Source organism: Trematomus bernacchii, unplaced genomic scaffold, assembly GCF_902827165.1.
Source record: "Trematomus bernacchii unplaced genomic scaffold, fTreBer1.1, whole genome shotgun sequence".
Classification (NCBI taxonomy): domain Eukaryota; kingdom Metazoa; phylum Chordata; class Actinopteri; order Perciformes; family Nototheniidae; genus Trematomus; species Trematomus bernacchii.
Window position 1 is genome coordinate 7021119 of NW_022987641.1, and position 26839 is coordinate 7047957.

A 26839-nucleotide genomic window follows, 5' to 3' on the forward strand; every position below is an offset into this window, starting at 1 on the left:
AATGAATAATGGTGTAATACCATGGTTGAACACTTTTGTTTTGATTCCTTGAGGGACTTTCTCAAGCAACCCGGGAATGATATTATTCCTGCATATTACTTGAATCATTATGTAACTTTAACTATATTGCAGTATTTTAGATGTATTTGATGTCTTAAGTTGAGTATGTTGTATTGTAGGAGGAGCCTGTGATTTTACCATCATTGCCAGAGGTAGCTGTTGTGCATATGACAATAACCCCTTTGGCATCTTGATGAATACATGTACATACATATATATATATATATATATATATATATATATATAATATATATATATATGATATATATATATAGATAGATATATATATATATATATATATATATATATATATATATATATATATATATATAGTATATAGTAATCTATATATATATATATATATATATATATTATATATATATATATAGATATATATATATATATCTATATTATAATATATATCTATATATGTATATATATATATTATTTTAAGTGTTCTTACTGCGGTTGCATTTTGAAAACATTTAAAATAATTATACAAAGCTTGAATACAAAAACCCTGGTATCTGTTAGAAAACTTGAGGAGGTTACCCAGATGTAAATGAATGGTGGTTATAATAAGAGATGAGAAAGCTGTGTTTACAGAATAGCTTACATAGTGGTTGGCACTCTCATAAGATCTATAAAAGGCTTTAACAAGGCTGCACTGCCTCTACTGTATGAGCGTCCATTAACTCGGGAATGTCCTCTCAAGAAGAAGAGTGTTTCTGTCCATTAGCTGAGGGTTGTCTGTTATACAGGGAGGAAAGGTGTGAGCACTTCCACTTGTACATTTATGTGGCGGTTTGCTTGTGCATGCGTGTGTACCCATTAGTGCAGGAATGCTGGGAGGAAAGGTGTGTCCGATCTCAACTTCCCCCCGCGGACTCAACAGGAAGTAGCATAGAGAGGGAGGGGGTGAGGAGGATAGGAGATTGGACACAAGTCAGATTTAGTGGAATAAGGGATGAGCTTAAGGGTGGAAAAACAAAGAAAATTGATTCAATATGGATTTGAAACAGAGATGGTTTAAGTCGTTGGGTTTAAGGATTGTATGTTTATGGCTCTTTAATCTTTAGAGACATTTTTGGAAGTTTTTCCGAAATAGTTTTTGTTATTTTACAGTAAAAGTTAGTAAATTGTTGAAAGGAAGTTCGTAGAAAACTAACATTTTTCAGGATTTTAGAATAATGAAACGCCAAACTAAAGTGCAAATCGGGTAAACAAATCATTTAATAATGTGCTGTTTATTGGAAATACAGTGTTAAATAATAATAATTCATAATTACATATCGTACCTGAAACGATTCATTGATTAGGCAATTGTCAGAAAATTAATTCAGTTAATATATTTCACTATTTTCCGAAAATTAATTGAGCAAACTGAGAGAATAAGTTTCTGAATAATCTATAAAGAACTGTTGAAGAAATTAAGTATGTGTATTTTCTGTATAATTGACAACAAATAACTTTTTTAGTTAAGTATCAGACTAAATAAATGAAACTTAACGAAAGATTTGGAGACACAACTCAGACTGGCAGAGCATAAGTATAACATAACCTGTGAAACCCGGATAGAGGAAGTATGTAAACACAAAGACAGAAATATAATGTATTTCTTTCTCTTTGTAATGTAGGTAAGATAAAGTTAGCAAAGCCTAACCACTGTGTTTAGTCTACCCCAACACACAAACACACAGACCTCTGTGCAGGGTCTATTTAGCTGAGCTAGGCGTGTTTTGTCTGCACACACACACACACACACATTCACATGGTGATGCCATCTATTTACAGACGGTGGATGCAGCGTGACAGTGTTTGACAAAGGCAGGAATGCTGCAGGTGTGTGGAGAAAAGTTTGGAGAAAGAAAAAGCAATTGTATGTCTCACACACATTCAGACTGAACTTTACCCACCTGGGTTATTCTTGAAACGGCAGCAATGACACAGGGAGATCATTATAAAAGTCTTTCTTCGGGTCTGTTTTCTTTTTGCTTTGTTTTTTTGTCTCGTCACTTCCCCCCCCCAGTGTTTCCTGGTAGCTCTGGTGCTGAGGCAACGTCTGTTCTGCTTTTTAATGGACATCTGCTTAATGCAACAAGTGCAGCATGGGGACATGAAATCGTATTCTTTTAAATATTGAATAAAAAATGTAGTACCGTCAGTATTGGACTTTAGGAGAAACATATCTTCAATCATAACAGGATTAACTTCTTACAAACAGAAGTTTTTGGACGATTACAATTACCAAAGTTATTCTCTACTTCTTTCTCATCAGCATTCAAGGTTAGAACACATTAGAAACCATATGTACCTGGAAAGGAACCAGTAACATGGGTGTTTTATTAGGAAATAAAAAGCCCAGCTCCTGTCCCTCTGTCTTCCTTCTCGCCTCTTCAGTGTTGATCTTCCAGCTTCAGTGGGAGGATTCGCTGTGCTGTTAAATCAAACCATGACCTCATGGTGTTGTAGCTCCGCTGTGCTCTGCTCCTCTGGTTTGTTTGGATTAAGCTGCTCTTAGCCTCCCAGTTCCTAGTAACCTTCTCTCTCCTGAACTGGACACACTTGGTATGCACACTCCTGAGGGCTAAAATTATATTTGTGAGCCAGTAACATCACTGGGTCAGTATTAGATGCTCTGAGATAACGGGGAGAGTTAAAGTGTTTACATTCCTAACTTTATTTCTGAGGAGACGTGTCAAGTGGGAGGATTTTGCTCAATTTATAACTAGCACTTATTCCTATTATTTCACAATACTTTGACCAAATACAAATAAGCCATATACAAACAAATAGTTGGATGAGTGACCTCCCCCCTGCGGACTAAACAGGAAGTAACATAGTACAGGTTTAACGTGCCAAGGAGCGACTTCCATGTAGGTTGGAAGTCACTTGATCTACAAGATGTTCAGGTTTAGCTGCTTACCTTGTGCACACACTTTAACACGAGAGGAAGGATTCATTCATAGGTTTCTATTTATTCATCTTTAATTATGTGTTCCTTTCCCGCTCTGTCTCTGTGCTAGGTAAGGTGACAGATAATCACCTCGTCACTTCCTGTCAATGATAAGCTTTGACTCATCAGGTGATTAACATGAATGTGGAAAATCCCCTCGGTAGAAACTTGACGTCACCTTTTTAAAAAGGAGTTTTCTCAGATCAACCAAGGAATCTGATCCCCTCAGATTCAGGGTGTTATGTGTGTCTTAGTGTGCATGTGGTCGAGCAGATTTGTTGCGGTCCAATACCCTCGTCCTTTAATCCGGATGAGTCAGGTCGACCCACTGAGGTCACCGCACCGAGGAATTAGCCTTATGCAACAATACAGGCTTTAAATGACTTGCATTCTTGAGTTCTTAATAAATGTGTCTGCACCACATTTGTTTACCTCCATAATTTAATAGATGATATTCTTTTATTTTATTCTAAATCAGAAGAGACTACATTCTGTAATTAAAACGGACTTTACTTGCTATATTTTAACCTCTTTTTGGTGTTGAGATTCCCAAGTAAAGCCATTTATTAAGGATACATTCTGCAGTAATAATTCATCACATCTAAGGCTGATTTAAAAGTATATAAGATGTCGTAAAACATGTCCATTCAAATGTCCTAGAGCCCAAGATAACTTCAGTTATTTATACATTTTCAAAAATGTGATTTTATGTCAATCAGCGTCTACTAGCCTACCTAAATAAAGTTGTGCGCTTCTTTAGACAACTTTCCAAACTTCTTATGTATTTAAGGACGCTGAATGCAGCCTTATGATCCTATTAGAATCTTCTCATGTCATTTAATATTTAGTGATTCTCTGAATCGGGTGCCCTTTGTGTCCCCCAAGCTTACTTCAAAGATTTTAAATGAAAGAAAACTACAAAATGTATTTTAAAGCACTGAATTAAAGGAACAGGGTGTTTTGCATTACAATGTAAAACTAAATATATATATTTAGTTTTTGTTTTATAATAATTAGTTGTCTTTGTAGTAGACAACACACATTTTTGCATGTCCTCACTGAGCATCATCACATATTCATTGAATATTAAACAAATAACATAATAACACTATTGACACTCGTCCCCCAGTTTGTTTCAACCCTGTCACGCTATACATGTTACCCCCCTATTAAAATAATGGATCAGTCCATGTGACATCTGCATTGAGGGAGTGACATCACAGAAGTCTATTGAGGAAAAGGCGGCAAAGAAAGGCATGTGTCAGTATCTTTTCTTACCTATATTTAATTTTTTTATTGTCAGATTGAGATTGTCATGCTCAGCATTTCAACTCTGTTGTATGAATTACTTATAGTAAACAATTATTTAGGAAAAATTCAACAATAGTTTTGCAAAATATTACAATTGTATGATGTCCTTAAATTCCATGTGGTGCTGTCTTAGCTAAACAAGGTCTCATGGCTACTTTTTGCCAAAAACTTCAACCCCGTCACATTCTTTCAAGGAAATTCCTAGTAATTATTTATATTTTGTGCCTGAGGTGGGAAAATGTGTTTTCTCAAAGTTTTAAGTAGTCCACTACCAGATGTTATGATCAAAAATGCAAAAAAAAATAGTTTCATTTTTCAAAAATGTAAAGACCCGATTCAGAGAATCACATTTTTTCTTTGAATCTAAAATAACATCCAGTTCTGACAGCACACATCAACAGATTTGCAGTCTGCATCTTCACCAGCTCTATGGGATCATCGTTTTTTCTTTAAATCCAAACGTTTGATAAATGACTTGTTAAATGTTGCATGTAATTCTCTCATCTGGCCCACAGACTGGCATTACATTGTCAGAAGCCCTCTAACTGTGTGTTTGCACTTTGCACACGCTGCATTGGCACCTTGTCTTTCCCTTGAGCAGTGTGTGTTTTCCATATAAGGGTGTGTGTGTGCCTTCAAAGCCTCCCTGGATTCTGCACTATGTGTTTATGTGTGTGTGTGTGTGTGTGTGTGTGTAGTTTTTAATAGATGTAGAGGAGTGCTGCACTATGCCCATGTAAGCACACACTACACTGGAGAATTAAAAGACTGCATTGGCACACACACACTGTTCACATGCACACAGAAGATGTCTTTAAAAATGTCAGTCAGTTGTTTTGAGGCTTTAAAAGCTATGAGAGGATGTTGTTTTTACCATTGACATGTTTTTTTTAATTAATTGTTTTACATATAACCAAAAGTTAGTAGGAGGACAGTTTGTAGGCTTTTATTCATTATCATTTATTGTTTTCTTTTGTATTTAAATAAGTCTATAAAGTGTAAGAACAATGGTTTTCAAAGAGGTTAAAGTACAATGTTTCTTTATTTTGTCAAAAACTAGTTTAATTTATAATGATGAGATGGAGAAAAGCCCCAAACCCTTCCCAATGGAAATGCTGAAACCTGCCAGTATTTAAGGAAAACATTTAATTAGCAGTTAAAAGCCCACTTTTTGTAAATATATATTTCTGCTTTATGTGTCACTTTATCCTGAAACCAAGCTCCTGCATGCGCCAACTGCCTGAAACTGCTGATGATGTAACACTCAGCTTTATCATGTGACCTGCATTATAGTTTTGCATGTGTACCTTGGTAGTTGTAAAAGGAGGGTTGGACTGTGTGGTTGACCTGGTGTCACTGCTCTTATTGCTGCTCTTTAAAGATGTTTTTGTCTGCACAGTACACGTGTCAGTTCGTCCTCTTTATCTAGAACTCCCTCTATCAGCTGACGCCTGTTTCTGACCTCCTCCCCCCTCTGGCTGACTTCAGGCCTCACTTACAGTGAAGCCTCTTGTGTGATTTGACAAACATCAGCTTGTGCTTTACAGTACACACTCTTAGGTTGTTAACACGATTAAAGTCCATGTGGCCGTCAAACTGAATCATATTTTTTCTTTCTTGCATCGTTCAGTTTCCTGCAGGAGATGTTCATGTTTTGTCTAAAATTAGAAGTCAGTCGCACAGCATGGGACACAGATTGTGAATTGGTCATGCGCTGACCCTCCAGCAGTGAGGGATTTTTCTCACTTAAAGTCAGAGATTTAGATTTTCTTTTCAGAAACACACGGTGCTAATATCTTCCTGCTGCAGTCTTTGACACAAGGTTTATTTTCCGTCATTCACATTGGAAAATGTAGATTTGTATGTTGCTTTTTATTCTAATTGCACTTCTGAAGTTATCTCCTCCCTCCTTATCATCATATCAATGGGCGGGGTCACATGAGAAATGCTCTATTGACCCTAAAGCATGGACTAAAAACAGCTTACTCTGCTTTCTGCCGGCGTCCTGTTATGGTTCGCCTTCCAAAGGTAAAATGATTAGATTCTCTAAAGACAGCATGTATTTGTGTTGCCTTTCTATCAACTTGTCAACTCATTTGAAAAATGTATTATATTTTGTTATACTTTCTGTAAAGTCTTATCTTGTTGCTCCTCTTCTTATCCAAAAACAGCCTGGTTTTCTCAGGTTTCCCTACTAGCATGCAGCTCCTCCAACAAAAGAAAATGGATTTAGGAGGATATTTTTGTCATTTTATGAGTTGTAAGAAAGTGTGACACTTAAGAAATACATTCCAAAAAATGTTTTCAAACTAATGTTTGTGCAGAAGATGATCAAATATAACTTGTGTAACTTACTGAGACTCTTAATTCGGATGAGAATGAACTCTGCCTGTGCACTCGTCGTCCATGTGTGCTGCTGCTGCTATTGTCTTTACAGAGACTTTACTGTTTTGATAAACTAAGTTGACTTGTGACTAACTCATCGTGTCATGTTTCCTTTATTCTGTCAGGATGTGGGGAAGGAGCGAGAGCTGCGGACGGAGTTCAACAGGGAGGAATTCAGACAGAAGATCGAGCAGTACAACTCTCTGACCAAAGACCACCTCAAGATGACACTCGTAAGTGACACACACACACACGCACACACACACCAAATATGTACACAGATTATCAGCAAGTTGAATCAAAAGTAAAAGTGAGAAGAGTGAAAAGAATTTCATATATCACTATATTATTTCTTCTAATTACAAATTCATAGATTCAACAGTATTTGAAGTTGTCGTTTGTCAATATGGAGCCAATTAGTCATCTCAATAATAGTGTTGTTGTAGATATTGTCCCTAAGGGAAAGTTTGTTTACAAAGAGTCTAAATGGATTGTCTGCTTCCCTTAAATACACGTACATAAAGGTATAAATTACAACTAAAGTGACAAACCTAATCTGTACTAACTGACATTAGCTGCAGCTTTTAATAAACCAGCTCAACATGTGACACCAGATGACCATAATATTTCATCTTAAGTCTCACAGTCAGTCTTTAGAAGTGTTGCGCACATTTTAATCTGCAATTCAGTAAACTCTGTATCCCAGAGAAAATCCTGAAACACGTGTAAACCTACACTGCAGATGTTTTTTCAAATGCTCTTTTAATGTCTTTTATATGTAGTATTTGTTGGTGTTTGTAGATATAAAAGGGAGTCTGCAGGTTTTCATGTGAAGGTGTGCTGCTGTCCCAGCTGCAGCATTCCTCAGCGTTCACATCACAGAGGTTATTCCTGCCATTGTTCTCCTCACACTGTTTCCCTTGGCAGCGTCCAACATGTCTGGAGCTGAATTCAAAGCCACAGGGCACACTCTCGCAGCATGTTGAATCCAGAAAAGAATAACGCACTCTAGGCGAAGCGCAGGTTTTGTGTTGTTGGAGCGCTACCAGTCAGGAAAACAACATGTGCTTGTTTTTATAGTAGGCCAGGAATACAAGTGTTACATCAGAGCAAATGTTCACATGCCATCATTGTAAGGTTTGGAGCTATTGATTCTTTAACATGCCTTCCTTTAGACTAGTGGAAAGAAAAACATCCAAAATACATAATTAGATGTTTATATTAGTAACTTTGTCTATTTACATCTTTAGATTTCTCCTAAAATCACCAGAAGTTAGCATTAGATTATGCCTCATTTACATTATTTAAACATCAAAACTATTCATATTAACATAAAAAGTTATTTTTAAATGGAAAATACAAGATAAAACAAATGGAACACATATTTATCTGAAAAAAGGAACTGATGGTGTTATCGATATGTCGTCCCTACCCAAAACTTTTGTTCTTATTTGACATATTTAAGGTCTCGTTATCGCTTTGTCTCTGATTGTGCAAGATTCTCTTTGTCACCCTTTGTAGTTGACTAGCGAGTTTGACTGTTCGTACTGATCTCGTTTGTCTTGTGACACACACACACACACACACACACACACACACACACACACACACACACACACACACACACACACACACACACACACACACACACACACACACACACACACGGTAATAGGATTAAGATGCTCTTCCTCCGTCTGGGGCCATCTGTCTGGGTGAACTGGTTTCTTCTGCAGAGATCGTTCAGCACGTACATCTAGATTCTTGCTATAAATAACTTTCTTTATTCTTAATTTATCCAAGGTTTTGGTTCACTTAATCTTCCTAATTTGGTGGTTGTTGTTTTTTGTCAACTTTTATATATATACTGTATCTAAATTCCTGATTTTAATAGTGAATCCTCCACATTTGATATACCTAAAACTGCATTTCCAGGCATTTTTGCCTAAAAATATAAAAATAGTTGGTGATTATTTTTCTGTTGATTGACTAATCCATACATCTCTGTTTGCAGCTCTAACCATACCTCCCTCTTTTTTTTCACCCAGAATCCCACTGGTGTGTATACTGGTTTCATCCAAGTGCAGATGGACCTGAGGAGGCCGGTGACGGTGCGGGGGGGCCAGAGAGGAGCCGCGGGGGCGCTGGTGGGTGAGGCCTTCTATCTGCCCCGCGGAGTCACCAACACCCTCCACATCAGCTCCAATAACACCGTCAGACAGGTGGCTAACACACACACATGTCAACACAACTTAATTAGGATCTGATGACATACTGGTTGAAGTCAGGGTTCAGTGCATTCTGGCAGATGTTGAGATTTTATTACATTTTCACTGAGTTTTCTTAGTCTTTCTTTGAAAATCTGAGAAAATGAACCTGCAGACACAAAAAGGATAGTTTAATGAATGGCCTACAGGTGTCTGTTAATTACAAATCAAATAAGCTAACTAAAGACATATCCACGGTGAACAGGAGATACTGCTTTTCAAACACTAAGACCAAAGAAGAAAAAAACTATTTATAAATACACATCACATCAGTGTCGTTAGTTTATTGATTTTTGACCGTTTTTTCCCCTGTGTGTGTTCAGGTGATCGTCGCCCTGCTGAGCAAGTTCACAGTCCAAGACAACCCAGCCAAATACGCCTTATACAAACGCTACCGCAGGGAGGAGCAGGGTAAGGCTGGAGCCGTGTGTGTGTGTGTGTGGGAGAGAGAGAGAGAGAGTGAAAGTGACTGGATTGAGACCGGAGACGGTGTGTTTCATACCACTCATTCCAAGCTCTGTAACAGATGCTTTGGGACTGCTGACATCGTGTCAACTATGTGTGTGTGTGTGCTGCGTGTGTGTTTCTGGATGCCTCGCCCTCATGCAGGGCTCTCCCTACTATCAACACCAGGAATACACACACACACACACACACCAACTCTTTGAATTAACAGCTGTTGCAGGGTTTCAAATATAATCTTACTGTAGCATCTGCAAGAGAGGAGAAAGATGGGCTTGCTTTATGATCCTTGTACTATAAAAAGTTACTTATAATTATTACATTTGTATAAATGCTATATAATATAAATATCTTGTTTGAAGTCACATTTATAGAGTTTATTTGTGTTTCTGCTTGCATCTGTGCCTTGCTCTGGTTTGTTTCACCTCATTACTGGAGACATACAGTGAGACTAATAAAAGACAGAGTCTAGACAGACGACTGATAGCAGATGTATGCAGACTTTGTGTATTAAAAGTTCCCAGACAAAAGCTTTCATTCAACTCATTAAAACCAGGCTAGTGAGGAAGTGTCCTTCAGAGTCATGATGAGATATACTCCAGTTTCTGTCTGAAAGAAAATAGAAAAGAGACACTGTTTGTTTAAAAGCTTTTGAGATCACAGTGACCTTGAACCCTATCAGTTTGGCTCCTGTCACATTTCACATGCGATGGTCTCCTTTTTATTTGCAATATTTAAATGCTGCACTTCTATGGAGACGGCACAATCATTTCTGCAAAACGTTGAACAAGTTTTCTTTGCAATTTGTTATTACCCGTCAATTTAAGTGCCATTATTGGCATCATTTGATAAATTAATAATATCAAATTTAAATGTTGTTATAAATAATAATAATGAGTCTTGTAAAAATAAGTTGGTGTTAAAATCACAATAACCCATTAGTAACATAGGCCACACATGATTGATTTTTGATTCAAATGTGATGAACAGTATATTGATTTATTTATTGTTTACGAGTCAATATGCGTGAGTTTTATTGTTCATCATCATTTTTAAAGCTTATTTTTAGGGTGATATTGTACAGTGAAAAAATTAATATGTAGAGGACTTTATCAGCCCTAAAGTGAAGTGTTGTTGTCCTCTTCTGGCAACATGGATCTCCCTCTCTTTCTGTTTTTGTAAATGACTGTGGTCGCCATTTTATGTGCTGCACCCATCCTTTCATCCTCTGCCATGCATGTTTATATGTGCGCACGCACACACACACACACACACACAAAATGCATCTGCAGCGACCACATTGGTGCCTGCATGAATGTGGCTTGCAGGACCGCACATACTGTAGTGCCTTAATTAATGTGTGTGTGTGTGTTTCAGTGTACGTGTGTAAGCTGGCGGATGGCGAGCAGCCGTTGTTTCTGCGTCTGGTGGCGGGACCCGACTCCGACACGCTCAGCTTCGTTCTGAGGGAACAGACCGGAGAAGTCATGGTACATCTATATTCATTGACCTTTGATATGAAACTACTGTATCTCTCCTACAGCTCAATACTGAATCATTGTATCCACTCTTTCTTCTCCTCCTCATCTGTTCTGACTTCATCTCCCTCCTTTTCCATGCTCGCTATCTCAGCCGCTATCTCCTTTTCCTCCTTCTCTTTCTTGTCTTACTTCTGTACTCCTTTGTATGGAGGCACATATCTGCTAGGTAAAGGTAAAAAAACACATTTGAAGTTAAACAAAACAAAATGATAACGCCACAAATTGATTATATAAAATCATAATCATCTAATCATCCTTACCTTTCTCCCCTTTCCTTCGTCTGCTTTCCTTTCACCTTCTGTCTTTCCCTTTCCCATCCTTACCGTTCTCCCCTTTCCTTCGTCTGCTTTCCTTTCACCTTCTGTCTTTCCCTTTCCCATCCTTACCTTTCTCCCCTTTCCTTCGTCTGCTGTCCTTTCACCTTCTGTCTTTCCCTTTCCCATCCTTACCTTTCTCCCCTTTCCTTCGTCTGCTTTCCCTTTCACCTTCTGTCTTTCCCTTTCCCATCCTTACCTTTCTCCCCTTTCCTTCGTCTGCTGTCCTTTCACCTTCTGTCTTTCCCTTTCCCATCCTTACCTTTCTCCCCTTTCCTTCGTCTGCTGTCCTTTCACCTTCTGTCTTTCCCTTTCCCATCCTTACCTTTCTCCCCTTTCCTTCGTCTGCTGTCCTTTCACCTTCTGTCTTTCCCTTTCCCATCCTTACCCTTCTCCCCTTTCCTTCGTCTGCTGTCCTTTCACCTTCTGTCTTTCCCTTTCCCATCCTTACCTTTCTCCCCTTTCCTTCGTCTGCTTTCCTTTCACCTTCTGTCTTTCCCTTTCCCATCCTTACCTTTCTCCCTTTCCTTCGTCTGCTTTCCTTTCACCTTCTGTCTTTCCCTTTCCCATCCTTACCTTCTCCCCTTCCTTCGTCTGCTTTCCTTTCACCTTCTGTCTTTCCCTTTCCCATCCTTACCTTTCTCCCCTTTCCTTCGTCTGCTTTCCTTTCACCTTCTGTCTTTCCCTTTCCCATCCTTACCTTTCTCCCCTTTCCTTCGTCTGCTGTCCTTTCACCTTCTGTCTTTCCCTTTCCCATCCATACTTTCTCCCCTTTCCTTCGTCTGCTTTCCTTTCACCTTCTGTCTTTCCCTTTCCCATCCTTACCTTTCTGCCCCTTTCCTTCGTCTGCTTTCCTTTCACCTTCTGTCTTTCCCTTTCCCATCCTTACCTTTCTCCCCTTTCCTTCGTCTGCTTTCCTTTCACCTTCTGTCTTTCCCTTTCCCATCCTTACCTTTCTCCCCTTTCCTTCGTCTGCTTTCCTTTCACCTTCTGTCTTTCCCTTTCCCATCCTTACCTTGCTCCCCTTTCCTTCGTCTGCTTTCCTTTCCTCCTTATTCTCATCTATATTAGAGTAGCAATCAAGTCCCATCCATGAACATCATGCAAAAAAAACAAGATGCTCAATAAGATGTGTTGTGAATAAAGTTTCCCCCTCTTCTCAGTGGGATGCGTTCTCCATCCCCGAGCTGCGTAACTTCCTGCGGATCCTCGACAAGGAGGAGAAGGAGCAGAGGGAGGCGGTGCTTCGTCGCTATGATTCTTACCGGCGGAGGCTGCAGGAGGCGATGAGAGAGCTCCGGGGACCCTCTTAGAGCATTCACCCCCAAAAACAGGACTACTCCCCCTACTGGCTCGGAGGAGGGGACTTTTTTTTTACATCCTCAGAGGAGCTGTGTCTACATTTTGACGAGGAGAGGGATGTGAGAGCAAAGGATTCTGCGCCAGGACGAAAGATGATCCAAACATTTAAAGGAAATAAACTGAGAAAGGATAAACGGACAATATTGGGATGCTGGGGTTTGATTCAGCCTGGATGAAAGACTGCTGCCTGCCCACACCAAAGAGTCACTGAAACGTGCCATATGCTCTCCTCCTCTGTCCTGCTGTCACATCATGTCTCTTGAGTTCCCCCTTTGTATCCCTTTAAACTTGTGAAAGACTCAAGGCCATATGTTGAGTTAGAGTTTTATTTAATTTTTTTGTTTTTAATGGTTTGTACATATTTTTCTTTTTTAATTTATATGGGTGAAGCTTTTTATTGTTTTGTGTTTCTGGAAACAAAAAGTCTTATTTAGTTGAGTTGTTTTGTTCCGAGGCGGAGCAGCAGTCTGCTCGTTGACACAGACGGAGATAGTGGGAGATATTGAGCGGACATACACATGACAGGACGAGCAGATCATTAGGAGCCTTTAAGCAAAGAACATGGATTCTCTTTGACTTTTGCTTGAATGATCCTGAAAGTTGAGAAATATTTCTGAAGGGAAAAAGTATGTATGGAGTCTTGAGTGTGCCAAAGAAAGTTGTTTTTTTATATTACAATTATTTTACTTCATGTTCATAGCTGTTAATAGAATGTGAAAACGGCACCAAAAGAAAACACAACAGATGAGGGACACATACTCAATATTAAAGTCAAATTAAATACAAATAAAATGGCATTTCAACTTACTATTTAATCATCTTAAAAAAAAGTTTGGCAATTAAATTGTCGATTAAGAAAATTAAACTTTTTAGATTCAAAGATATTTTCTGTATTATTATTTTCAGGGTGCATATGTGCCAGCCCTAATTACAGATCTTCAAAGCAAATAAGCAGCTACATATCCCGTAACTCTTATTTCCATCATTTTGCTGCTTTTATCACCTTTTAAATATCACATACATTTATTTTAAATGCATAAATATAAAGCATTTTTAAAGAATCAATGAATGATTGTTATCTTTGATTATTATTTGTATTCGACTTATTGGCACACTTCAGACTCCATAGGGAGTTGTTGGTGTACAGAGGAATAAAAGGTGCATTTGAGCTTTAATGGAACTGAAAACACAAACTCTACTGGCAGATAATGAAAGAGGAAAGGTGTTGTCTACTGAATGAAGAAAGAAACGTGGTTTTGGTTGGAAAGATAGTTATTTTATGGCGAGTGAGGGTGATTTTGTTGGATTTAAAGCCGAAGATGCCAATGTAGTTTGGATAGACTTGACCTCCGACCTTTGACCCTGCATGGTCACAGCAGGAGGAATGACGGTTTCTGGAAGTTGACTGAGAAGTTTAGGAAAGTAGAATAGAAGGAATAGGACGGTAGTGAGCGGTGTGACCTCGAGGACAATGGCGGGCTTGTCCTGTTGTTGTGCATTAATGAAAGCTGCTGCTGCTGCTGGGAGAAATAAGGGAGGTCTGTGAGAACAGCTGATACTGATATGAGTCGTGTTGTCGCTGTGTGTTTGTGCTCTTATCTCCAGTCAAAACCTGCAGCCTTGACCTCCTTTACAGCCCGAGGTTCAGCTGGTGGATACAAGGAAAAGAAAGACATGCAAAGTGTGAAAGAAGGTGAACAGCTGGAGGCGTTTTTGTACAGTGAAGCTTCGTGACATGTGTTGCCAGTAGCTGCCTTAAATATATATGCAATGTTATCTTTAGTATATGGAATTTATGGCTTAGAGACCAAAGAGTTTGTCAATGTAGTTTTGTTAAAAGATCTGTTGTTTTTGTCGCAGCAGTTATTCAGATATTTGATCAAAAAAACATACATTTAATATTAAACAAAGACAATCATTTGAACTAGAAATGGGGTTATTAATATCTATCACAAGTCATTAACAAAGGTTGAGTTGAGCTGATTGAAGTGCAACACCGCCACCTAGTGGGCAAAGCCTGTAACTATTCTCTCATTTCTGTGTCAAACTATCTCATAGATTTATTTTTTTGTTATAACCAAAGATATTTTTGTGGTGTTGCCTGGAGCAAAACATATATCAGAGGCCTGTTCCCACTGAAGGGAACACATATAAAGTTTAGAGTTTTATTTAAAGGGGTTTTAACCCTGGTTTATTTTATTATCGAACACTGGGTTAATGATATGGAAGCAAAGGGAAAAGGTCAGGAGGATTTGAATCTTACAAGCAGCTGAACGCCTAATTGGGACATTTCAAGGGCCATTCTTCCAATTGAATACATCATTTACTCGGAAATACTCGCAAATAAAATGTTATTATTTGAGACGTGGCATTTTGGGAAATGTATGATCAAGCTTTTTAAAACGTCTCTTTAAGAAGTACCAAAAACACCCCAAAACTAAAAGTTATATTTGAATACAACAGAATCTAGATTAATGAACTATTTGAAAATATTTTGGACGTTTTCCCATTATTTAATTCAAAGTGGTGCAACTGTAAAAGCTTTCATATTTACATTTTTTTATCCAGATGTTCAACATGTTTTTGGGGTAAAACTCTTTACTCCATTTGCTTTGCCAATTTAAATGAAGTCATAAAGTCAAGTCACTGAAATGGTGAAATGATTATTTTGCTCATCTTGACCTTAATTCTGGATATTAAAAGAAATCACACATTTGGTATTTAGCTGCTTATAAACCGTTCAAACAATGTTGGCCTTGTGTTGCTTCCCTATAATATCATTGAAAAGATACACAAGTCTGCATGGAAACAGTTAATGAATCTTAAAGCCATGTTGTTGTTTGTGTATCTGATAAACAACTTGTTCTGTCAGATGACATCATACCAGACTAATCGTATCAGTTCATTCAGTTTTTGGGGCACTTTAACTTCAGGGAAGACGGGTTTTTTTTTTTTTTCATTTTTCTTCTTTTTCTTTAAACTTCCGCCATCAAACTGTACTTTATCTTAACATCTTATACACTATAATCTTATTTTGAAAGATTTTGTTAAGCTCCACACATAATTAAATGTTTTTTTTTAAACAAATGGAAGTACAGTGTGACAGAAGTTGTTGTTTTTTTTAAGCTAATTTGTTTTTCATCTTTGGTATATTTTGAGTTTAGCTGTTAGACTGTGAATGGTTTTGTTGAATGTCGCATGTTGTTCTTGGTTTTGTCTTTTTGTGACACACATGCTCTCTGTTCACTACGGGGCTTAATAATATTAAAGCATGCGTTATCGTAGAGAAAACTGGGGGGAACACTTTTGGAGTGAACATCTGATGTTTTTTTAAAATGTTGTCAGATCTGCTGGTATAAGTGAGGCTTGATGATTCATTAACCTTTGATGCAAAGCTTTGGGCCAGTAGTGTTCATAAATGAATACTTTTATATATGACATCTGGTATTTAGAAAGACATTTAAGACATGCAAACTATTGGCTTCACCTAACATTGTTTACCTTTTTAGAAGAAGCCGTTTGAGAAATTCCAAACATGTTAGATTTGATCTAGATTGTGTCACTTTACGATGTTACATCATATAATGCTGATTGTTTGCCCGATCAATCATTTGAGCAACGTCTAATTGCTGATGTAGGCCTCGAGGAAAAACAGATGTTAAGTATTTTGTTTCCCTACAGTTTCTTTACAGTTTAAACAATAAGTCAATATGAATTAATTATTTTATCAACAGACAAATATTCTGCAACTATTTTGATCATTTCTTTCAAGCAAAGAAAGCCAAAAATGATCCAGCCTCTTAAAAGTGTCTTTGTTTTACATGTTGATGAGAAACAAAGCAATCCAAAATACTAACAATGAACATAAATTAGACATATCAGCCTTATGTGGTGTACAATTAGATTTACACTTGATACTTAAATATGTATTTACTTTCTTGTGATTTGAGACATTGAAATCTAAGCTGCTACTAAATATAATTCTTGATTTTGGAAATAGAACCCCCCCCCCCCCCCACCATGTGCAGCTTTTCTGTAGCTTTTGAGCATTTGACATGATCCTCATTCGCAGATTGAATGCAAGAAAATCACTTTTCCGCATATTCAAGAACTTTCCATTCAAAGCTGTGGTTTAGGGATTTATCTGAACAACCAAATAGTTGTTGGAAAGTAGAGAAACCACTACATGTACCATACATCAGTCTTTTTTAAGCAGCTCTTAAATGACATAACTAATCTATTATCTAAGATTTCCGGTCTTTAAGGCTTTTATCTTCTGTTGTGTGCGATCTGTGTTTAGCGTGAGCATCCAGACACTGTACATGTAAATGCCAAAGATCTGCATGTAACTCTGTTGATATTCATCTTCTCCAATGATGCCATTTTGTCGACTATTTAGAGATCAGATTGATCTCGAATCATGAGTTCTTCATTAGCATCTGAGCTCAGAAAGTGATTTCTGTTTGTTTTAATTAAAAATGTTCAGGTTTTAATTTCAGCCCTGAGCTGCAAAATCCAAAATGATTCTTGTGTTTGGAATCGAATAGAGGATGAAAAGAAGATGGTTTGTAATGAACCTCTTATTCATCAATCTGTCTATTCAAGATTAGCGTCAAAAGAAGCAATATTTCTAGTTAAATGTAGGCTTTTGAGAGCTCAGAATACAGCAGTGCCTTGCTAAAGTCAGACCGAAATAGAATCCTGCAGCAGGGCTTCCTCATGTCGCTTTTTCTGCAGGAGAACTCTTCAGATGTATTTTTGTCGTCATCTTGCGGTCTCTCTTTGAATCGATACCAAATGTTGCCTTTCCTTCACACAGGGCAGGCTGCATCCAATAAAGTTGAAATTAAAACAAAAACAAGTGCTTTCATGTTTTTTAACTGCTGTTGTGTTTTCTTTGTTGAAATAACTTGCTGTAAATGGGATTATTTAAATATATTTGACAAGAGTTTATAGATAAGTCCATATATGTATTACTTGATTGAAAGAAAAATGTGTATCTCCTCTTGAAAATTCTTTATTTTTTAAAACAAATCCCCCAAGAATACTGGTTTCATCTTTTCACATATGAGATGTTACTACTATTATTTTGTTATGCAATTTTAATTACATACATTTGGGTCTAAATTGTTCACCTAAGAAAACAATATACTTGAAGACATAACCTTCACTCTCTGAGATATATCTTTTATTTTCTGTCATTTTATAGACCAAAACTACTCGGCAGATTAAAAGATAATCTTAAATTGCAGCCATACTTTTCCAAAATCAATTCAGATCTTTTTTATAACCCTTTTAGACAAATTCCAAATATTTAATATAAAGCTTCAGCCAGTAATAAATAGCTTAGCATAAAAAGGCTGTCAGTAATTTGGCAGAACTGCAGTCCAAAGCAGCTCTTCCTCCTCTTCTTCCTCCTCCTCTTGTCCTCCCTGTGACCCCAACTACTCACAGACTTTAAATGGACCCCCCCCCCCCCTCTGTCTCACACACACACACACGTAACTGTTCATGTGTAAAACTGCAGAAAGGAGCCTTTCAGTGCTGCCTTCAAAATAAAAGCTCAGACTGAAACTTTTGTTTAAGTAATCCTTTGATGTTTTCGGGAGAGGTTTTAAGAGCAGAAATAACTTAAAATACACAGTAATAGACCAAAGTATTAAATTATAAACACAGTTTATATTTATTTAAGCACTTTAGAATGTGAGTGTTATATAATGGTGCCGGGTTATTGAAAGAAAATACTAATTGAAGTAGTCACAAAACAAAACTGGCGAATTTTAACTAATGTATGGTATATGCAGGTGAGTTCATTAGAACAACAATATTGTAGCTCTGTCTCCAATTTGGAACCAATTTCTCACATTGTTTTGTACTGCCAACATTTGAAATTTAGTACAACAGTGGTATTCCTCCCTGAATAATATGAAATTGTGTCTCAAAAATGACCTGCTAAAGTAAAGTTGGTCATATTAAACTCATTTGAAAAAGTTTGACAATATAAGACCTTTATATACACAGTCTATGTATATTATAAGACACATAAATGGACCGGAAAAGTGTGCCTCTAGACTTTTATTTTGAAGGTCCTCGCCGGATGCTCTTATTTACTCTGTGGTGTTATGTCAGGTCCATTGAGTCAGATCAGTTTGATCCAGCAGCAAGAGGACACGCTCACTCAAAACTCAACAATGTAAGTTTTACGATTTAATAATTGTATACTCACACGAAACAACTATTAGGCTCGGTTTTCTTCTGCAGAATTATGAAGAAGTGTTATTCTGCGTCGCCAAACCGCGTTCAGAAATATGTTATATTTTGTTGTAAACAGTGCGGCGTCGTAATAATAATGAATTAAATATATTGTTTGTACAGTCAATATTCATACTGCTTGTCGGCATTAATAAAATGCATGCAAGCAGCTCCTAATTACTAAAAATAAAAATAAAAGTCAACAGGTTCAGGTGTGTGGAAGTTCTGTGGATCTGTCAGCAGGTGTGGGCGGGACGGGAGATATAACACAACGTTTAAATCTGATTTAACCAAACAGAATACTACTTCCTGCTTCTTCATTTAACTTCCTCAGGATTTGTGAAATATAATATGGTGCATTCAAGACGGAGTAAAACTTGGCACATTTTTGAACGGAGTTTGGCAAGGTGACAGCTCGCTTATCGCAAAAGCTTTTCTCAGTATTTAAAAGCACAGGAACACTTTTGTTCCTCTTCAGATTGTTGTCACATATTCACGGTACTGTAGCACAGGGGTCGTCTTTAGTTCGGCTATTAGAGAACTACACTTTAAATCATGTTTATGTGCTGATGTAGACATTGTAGAGCCCCTAGAGGACTATTATTTTCCTCCAGCAGCTGTCAGCACATTAACCTCTTCACCCCCAAAACATAATTTAGAGTTCTGGTTAACTTCCCATTTTTGAATTATGTAACCAGTAAATGTGATTAGATAGCACTTTGAAATGATCTAGATTATTACCTTATGTGTGGGAGAGGAGGTTAGATGACATCATGCAAACTGTTGCATAAGTTCCCCGGCTGGGATTTATTTCATTTCCTGTGAAGAATGCAATTGTTGTTCAACTCTATATCACATATGAACCTCTAGCTTCTTTCCATTGTGATGGGAGGGAACAAAAGAACCCGTTTTCAGAGGAATTCCTTCACATTTAAAGGAAACCCCACAATCATGCTCTACAATCTCATTTAAATCATTGATCTGAGTTTTATTCACTCACCTGGGTTCCCCTTTGTGTCACCAACATGCAGTGTGGTATATGATTGATCTTGTGTTAAACATCACTCACATGTCAAAGTTCACCTCACCACATGTGACACAACTCTGTGACGTATTGACGACAAACTGGGATCTGCAAAGATAACACAATCATGGGATTTGCAGCGTAAAACAGTGCCAAAAGTGTTTTAATTGTATTTGTTTAAGGCACTTTGAATCTACAGATAAGGCTATCATGTATAGAGTTTAAAGAATGTTATACATGCTTTTTTGTTTTGATAATTTCCTTTATATTTCTATTATTTCTTAGATGTTTTGCCTTAAGAAAAATATGATCTGTTCACCAGAAATATTTAAAATAAAAATAAATATCAACCTTAATTGACTTTGAGTTTTAAAACTTTTTAACAGAGGTAATAAATATTTGTTTTGTTATTTCTCAGGTTGAGTAAACGATCATTATTAGCGGCTCTGCTCTCTGTGGCTGTTGGAGTTTACCTGCTGCCCTCTCCCATAGACCCCAAACCACATGTGTAAGCACACACACACACACACACACACACACACACACACACACACACACACACACACACACACACACACACACACACACACACACACACACACACACACACACACACACACAGTCATTAACAATTTAATCCAATTTCTCCTGCAGTCTGAAGGGCCCCCCCCCCAGCCCTCGAGGGGCCCCTGGCTGTGAACACCCTGCTGCAGAAGGGCCGCAGGCTGTTTGCTGGTAAACTTCACGGACCAGAATCCTTCACTGCTGATCAGGAGGGTGAGCTGGCCTTTTTGTTTGTAATGTAAACTTTGACAAATTGATATTGAGAGTGAGAGGATAAACAATACGTTTAGTAGATTTGTGGGTAGCCTCAAAGAAAGAGATATTTTCTAAGATTTTAATCATGTTTTTTTAATAAACTAAATGATTAATAAATGAAATGATCTGCAAGTGAAACAATAATGATCGTGAAAGGTATTTTGTCCCCGGTATGGCTCATGTGACATGTTTAAATTGATCTGTATAGATGTCTGGTTTTATGACATCAATTTTATTTTGATTATGTTATAAATTAATGAATGTATTATTATTATTATTATTATTATTATTATTATTATTATTATTATTATTATTATTATTATTATTATTATCATTATTATTATTATTATTATATATTTGTTTTATTACATTTTTAGATTTTTTTGTTGTGATTGGATTTCATCATTGTCTTTTTAAATACATTTTCCAAACATTATAGATACATTATTACTAGTTTCAAAAAAAAATGTTTAAATGGCACACTATGGTCTGAATGCTCTTCGCCCATATATCACCCGGTGTGTGTTGTGTTTCAGGGAACGTGTTCACGGGCACGGTGGACGGGAAGCTATGGAGGATCGCCCCTGACGACAGCCTCACACTCCTCACACACATGGGACAGGACCTGCCAGAATGTGGTGTGTGTTTCCACGTCTGATTCTCCTCTGTGTTTATTCTGGGCCAGCTGCTTCCTTTTGACTTTATCTCTTTCCCTCACACTAAATAAACTCCTGCAGTCAACGTGTAGCTGCTGTTAAGTGAGGTGAATGTAAGCAAAGAGACACAACCTTTTAAATCCATACCCTCTCTTAAAAGTTCGGGAAATTACATTTCACAGCACAAACATTTAGCTGTCTAATTATTTAAAGGGCACTGGCTTATGAGCAGCAGTCATCAGCAGCTTGTTTTCACTTCTTTTCTCTCATATTTATTTTTACTTTCTGCTTCTTTACATAATAAATAAAGTCTTCTTAAAGTTTGGTTTGTATTCATGTGGAAATGACTGTCTTCCTCTTCAAAAGATTAACCATAGTTGATTTGTCTTAGTTTGAAACAAAATAGTTTGTTGTTTTGTTTATGATCACAAAATCATTGGTCGTCTCTCTCCAAACTTTTAATAATTCTTCTTTCTCCTCAGTTTGAAATGTCTAGTCCCTCTCTCTCTCAGCTCTGTTCTGAGGCATAGCAGATGTGCCTCAGTATTAGATAAGGATTACATAAACATTTCTAACGTTGTTATTAACATGCAGTCCTCATGTTCCTGCAGGCAGCAGCACGGACTACGAGCCGGTGTGCGGCCGTCCTCACGGAGTCCGTCTGGATCGTCACGGTCAGCTGATCGTGGCTGACTCGTACCTTGGTCTGCACAGCGTCGACCCCAAAACTGGAGAGAAGACCCTGCTGCTGGCTAACTCACAAGGTGTGTGTGTGTGTGTGTGTGTGTGTGTGTGTGTAAAATGACCACTTCACTTAAATAATCACTCAAATATTATTTTTTATCCTTGGAGAACAATATTGTTTGCGTCAAAATGCACAAAAAAAGTTGTTTAATTATATAATTTCCTCCTTTCACTGAGATAAATATTTCAACAAACTTTAGGTTGATCTTAACTACCAAATATTTGATATCTTTCAGAATTCAAACCCTTTTAAATTATGGCTATTTTCAAGTAATTTTCATTCTGGTTTATGTAAATGATTGGCATCGACAGGGATTTTTATGCAGAAAACCAAGAAAATAGCATGTATTTGCACCAAAGGGCATCTCGTGGAAATAGTTAAAAATATAATGTTGAATTAATGTGTTTTATTTTTGTTTAATGTCTTTTATTTTTTGTAAAGCACTTTGAATTGCCTTGTGTTGAAAGGTGCTATACTGTATACATAAACTTGCTTTGCTTTGAAGCCAGAGCTCAAGATTAAAAACTTGATACAATCTAAAGCACGACGTTCTGCTGTAATGGCCCTGGGATAACACATTGTGGTTTTAATGGGAACATGTTTGTACTTAAGGGCCTGAGTGTCTACATTTTGGCTTCAAAGTTTATTAGGATTCACACCTTCGCCAAAATGTATTCCATATGCATTAAATCAACCAAAATGAGAGTACGATTTTTACAAATGTATATAAATTGTTTTTCTTCTTCTCTTTGTTCCTCAGGTGCTGCTGGCGTTCCCTTCGCCTTCCTGAACGGTCTGGAGATTTCCTCTCAGACGGGGATAATTTATTTCACCGATTCCTCCAGTCGCTGGGGACGCAGACATGTCACCCTGGAGGTGAGGGGGGGGGGGGGGAGGATAGGAGGCAATTAGCCAAAAACCATCTGCTAATCACTGTTTTTTAGATTTTTATTTGAGAAGATCACAAGGCAGAGGGAAGCTGATGCATGCAGAGTCCTTCAGAGATGTTTTTATCGTGCTTGCCAATAACACTTGAGGACACTCAGGCTTTTCTTTGTAACCGTCCATCCAAAGCCTTTCGCCAAAAACCACACTGAGGGTCCATTCAGAGCTGCTGAGGGGGCTCTACTGCACTTTCAACCCTTTTTAATAAAACACAACAGCTGTACAACAAATTAAGCTAAATATATATACAGTACAGTATATCAACTATGTTTCATTAAACATATTTAAGCTAAATAATATACATTAAGGAAAACAACAAACTTAATTAAATTAAAATGTATATTGTTTTCAGGTGATTGAGCTGAACAGCCTCGGGCGTCTCCTCTCCTTCGACCCGCAGACAGGAAGTGTGACGGTTCTGCTGGGCGATCTCTACATGCCCAACGGCATCGCTCTGTCACCTGACGAGCACTTCCTGTTGCTAGCGGAGACGAGCATCGGACGCATACTGAGGTACACACTATAGAGTGGTGAAGTGATGACGTGTTTCTCTAGGCTGACCCTGAAGATTGGATTTCGGAATATTGCTGAAAAATAAGATCTGTGGCAAATAAACGTGTATGATTCACGTTTCAGCAGGATAACCATTGTATTAGTTTTTGAAACCCTAAAGAGGCCCTAAGATGCTTTTTGGGGTTTACACTTCCCTGTATTGTGTTCTAGGTTTTAGTGCATGCAAATTGTCTGCAAGTTCCCTCCAGAGGGAGTTTCTCTCCCACACACTCTCCCCCCCGGCTTGAAACACCTCCATTGGACTCTTTTGTTTACTTCCATAACATAGTGTCATCACTATGTAACACTCACACTTTTACTGGCTATTGCACATTGTAAGTGATAGGCTAATCACAACCCAATCACAACGGTGAAAATAGGTGCTGCAGCACAAGCAGTATGAGAAAAATAAAGTCCTTTTTGAACATTAAAATATGTAAACATGTCACAGTAGAGGCACAACATACAAATATTAAACCTGAAATAAGGGCCCTTTAATGTAAACACCAGAAATACAAATCTATTAGCTAACTCTTAACTCAGCTAATATTAACCAACAACCTAACTTGAAACTCTGACCAGAAACACATTTTAAATAACCTTTTTTACTTTGAGACGAGGGAACAACATCACACTCTTCCTCTCTTCCCTCTCAGGTTTTGGCTGAAGGGCCCAAAGGCCGGCACCAAGGAGGTCGTCATGGACAACATGATCGGTTACCCCGACAACATCCGCCGTAGCGACCACGGCACATTCCTTGTTGGCATAACGACACCGAGGTTCCGGAAGATCACCCCTCCCTTCCTAGACATGATCGCCCCGTACCCCGCCGTCAAAAGATTCCTGGCAAAAGTCAGTGTGTTTCATAGTTTATATGAATTACTTTGATAAATAATATATATGTGGGACATGATCAAAATGATCTCTGGAGAAATGGAGCGGTTGTTATGAGAGGAAAGAGCGGCACACAGATCCTGAAATTATGTATGAGTGTTTTTTTTAGAACTGTATTTATTGTGTTCTAGTAATATCACACAGAACACACAAAACAAACTTCATACTTTTAACTGTCAACCAGTATATTTATTACACTTTATACTTATGATTGTCTAACTACATTTTGATTGCTGTTTTTATAACCAAATCTACTTTCCCATGATCCATCTGGAAGGCTGTGTGAGTCACAATTATCTGGTGTGTCAGTCAGCCGAGAATAACAGGCTTTGTTCCAGCCTGAGAAGAGATAGTGTGAAATGTGACGGGACAGGGGCAGGACCCCTTTACTAACACACACACACACACGCACACGCACACGCACACGCACACACGCACACACACACACGCACACGCACACGCACACGCACACACACACACACACACACAGATTGAATTGTTAGATGAACACAAGAGGTTTAAGATAAAAACACTTCTCTGTTTATACAGTCTCTATGGTCACACCCGACACTTGGAAGAGACAGGTCTGAACTCCCAGTGAACTCTGGGAAATGTCAGCTGAGGTCACGCTGACAGAGAAACTCTTTTTAAGCTTAATTAAAGTAATAAACGTTATTTAAAACGAGACCAGACTACTAAGTGGTTTAAGGAGCATAACGGTATAATAGGTTAAATGTCTACATTAACACTTATACAAATAACTAGAATATAGTTGTGTACTACTTACATTATCTCAAATGCTTCCATCAATGTTCAGAGAAGATTTGAGAATAATAAAAAGTCATTTAAACGGTGAGTTTCATCTGGTCGCATGTCATGGTGTCATATCCCCTTTGAACTTACGTAAAGATGACAAAGATATTCTTTAATAATCCCTCCATGGAAAATGATATTTGACCTTTGATGTGGTTTTACACTTTACAAACTCATAGTCCAACAATCCACACAAAGCAGTAAATTCACAACCTTGAGACACTGGAACGATCAAATATGATGTATTATCAAAACAGTTTTTTAGATAACCATGAAGTGTTTCTGTCTCCAGGTGATTCCTCTGAGCTGGTACCGCGTCCTGCTGCCTCGCTACGCCCTGGTCCTGGAGCTGGGGTCTGACGGGGGGCTGGTGGGCTCGCTGCAGGACCCCGAGGCCCGCCTCACCTGGGCCATCAGCGACGTGTTCCAGCACCGCGGGAGGACGTACCTGGGCAGCACCGACCTGCCCTTCCTGCCCGTCCTGGAGGGGGGGGGGAAACTGATGACGGACAGCTGATGACGGACAGCTGATGACGGGCCGCGGCAGGAAACTTAACGTAGGATTAATGTTTTTATTTCTGGACTGTTGTGATCGGGCAGCTATGAGGAACTGTGTGGTTCTTCTGGATTTTACTTGTTAAGGTTTTTAGTGGCTGTTCGCCCCTGGAGCAACGTGCAGATGTTGCATTGATCACACCTGGATATTTTGGTTTGAGGTCAGACCTTTTCACACACTAACTGAGAGAAGAACTGAGAAACTGTGAAGACATTTTAAGAAAAGTAAACGTTTCCGTGGGAGCAATAACACAAGTGATAACATGCTGATTCATAGAATGTAATTTATGTTTTAATTTCCCCAGGAACATTGAGCTAAAACCATATCATATAACTAAAATACTGTACATTAAAATATAGAAATGAAGTAAAAAATACTCCACCCATTCATCATCACACCGTCTGCAGAAGACACCTTTATCCAACTGGAATACATCTTCCAAAATAAACTCTTGTTATTTTACTTTGTATTTAATTTACAGCCAACATTTTAATTTGGGAAGGAATGTGTAATACTAAAATAAATTGTAAAAGCTGAAATTAAATAAATATTTTATATAAAAAGAACATTTGACTCGTGAATGACAAATGTGTTACAGAGCTAAAATGCGTAATTCATTTAAAAATCTATTTGGACATTTGAAGACATCTGGGATTGTGAGTATTCTCTGAATTTAATTTCTGACATTTAATAGACTAAAATATGTATTGATTAATCTGGAAAATACAGTAATTGCATGCAAAATATGTAGTTTTCTACAGTTCTGGCATCAAACCTTAACATAAACGTTGCATTTGTTTTAGAATTTAACAGGAAATGTTTAAATAAAACAGGTAAGATTTAAAGGTAAGTTCATGAAGAAGGCTTTTAGGGTCACCGGTTATCAAAACTTAAAATACTTTGTGTAAATGTGACAAAAAGACAA

At 37.8% G+C, this 26839-nt stretch overlaps 2 protein-coding genes across 3 annotated transcripts in view; both read left to right on the plus strand.

Annotated features, from left to right (window-relative positions):
* rassf3 (Ras association domain family member 3) overlaps positions 1 to 17519 on the plus strand; it is a 63059-nt gene extending 45540 nt beyond the window's left edge. For both annotated transcript variants that reach the window (XM_034133327.1, XM_034133328.1), the window contains 5 exons: positions 6838 to 6945; positions 8761 to 8934; positions 9303 to 9390; positions 10819 to 10931; positions 12460 to 17519. In XM_034133327.1, the coding sequence (XP_033989218.1) occupies positions 6838 to 6945; positions 8761 to 8934; positions 9303 to 9390; positions 10819 to 10931; positions 12460 to 12609 (633 nt within the window). In that variant the 3' untranslated portion in view covers positions 12610 to 17519. The remainder of the gene's footprint in view (positions 1 to 6837; positions 6946 to 8760; positions 8935 to 9302; positions 9391 to 10818; positions 10932 to 12459) is intronic.
* A 1288-nt stretch (positions 17520 to 18807) lies between these two features.
* zgc:194209 (uncharacterized protein LOC570908 homolog) lies at positions 18808 to 26376 on the plus strand. Its single transcript, XM_034133306.1, has 9 exons — positions 18808 to 18851; positions 20353 to 20442; positions 20596 to 20711; positions 21290 to 21391; positions 22021 to 22173; positions 22915 to 23030; positions 23452 to 23612; positions 24308 to 24503; positions 25651 to 26376. Coding segments are annotated over exons 1-9 (1161 nt in total). The 5' UTR covers positions 18808 to 18849; the 3' UTR covers positions 25876 to 26376.
* Positions 26377 to 26839: the final 463 nt, after the last annotated feature.

What these genes read in the sequence shown, in the direction of transcription:
- zgc:194209 (XM_034133306.1), top strand. An exon ending in GCTGCTGGCTAACTCACAAG is followed by an intron (nt 22,174 to 22,914) that starts GTGTGTGTGTGT and finishes TTTGTTCCTCAG; the next exon opens with GTGCTGCTGGCGTTCCCTTC. An exon ending in AGCATCGGACGCATACTGAG is followed by an intron (nt 23,613 to 24,307) that starts GTACACACTATA and finishes CTTCCCTCTCAG; the next exon opens with GTTTTGGCTGAAGGGCCCAA.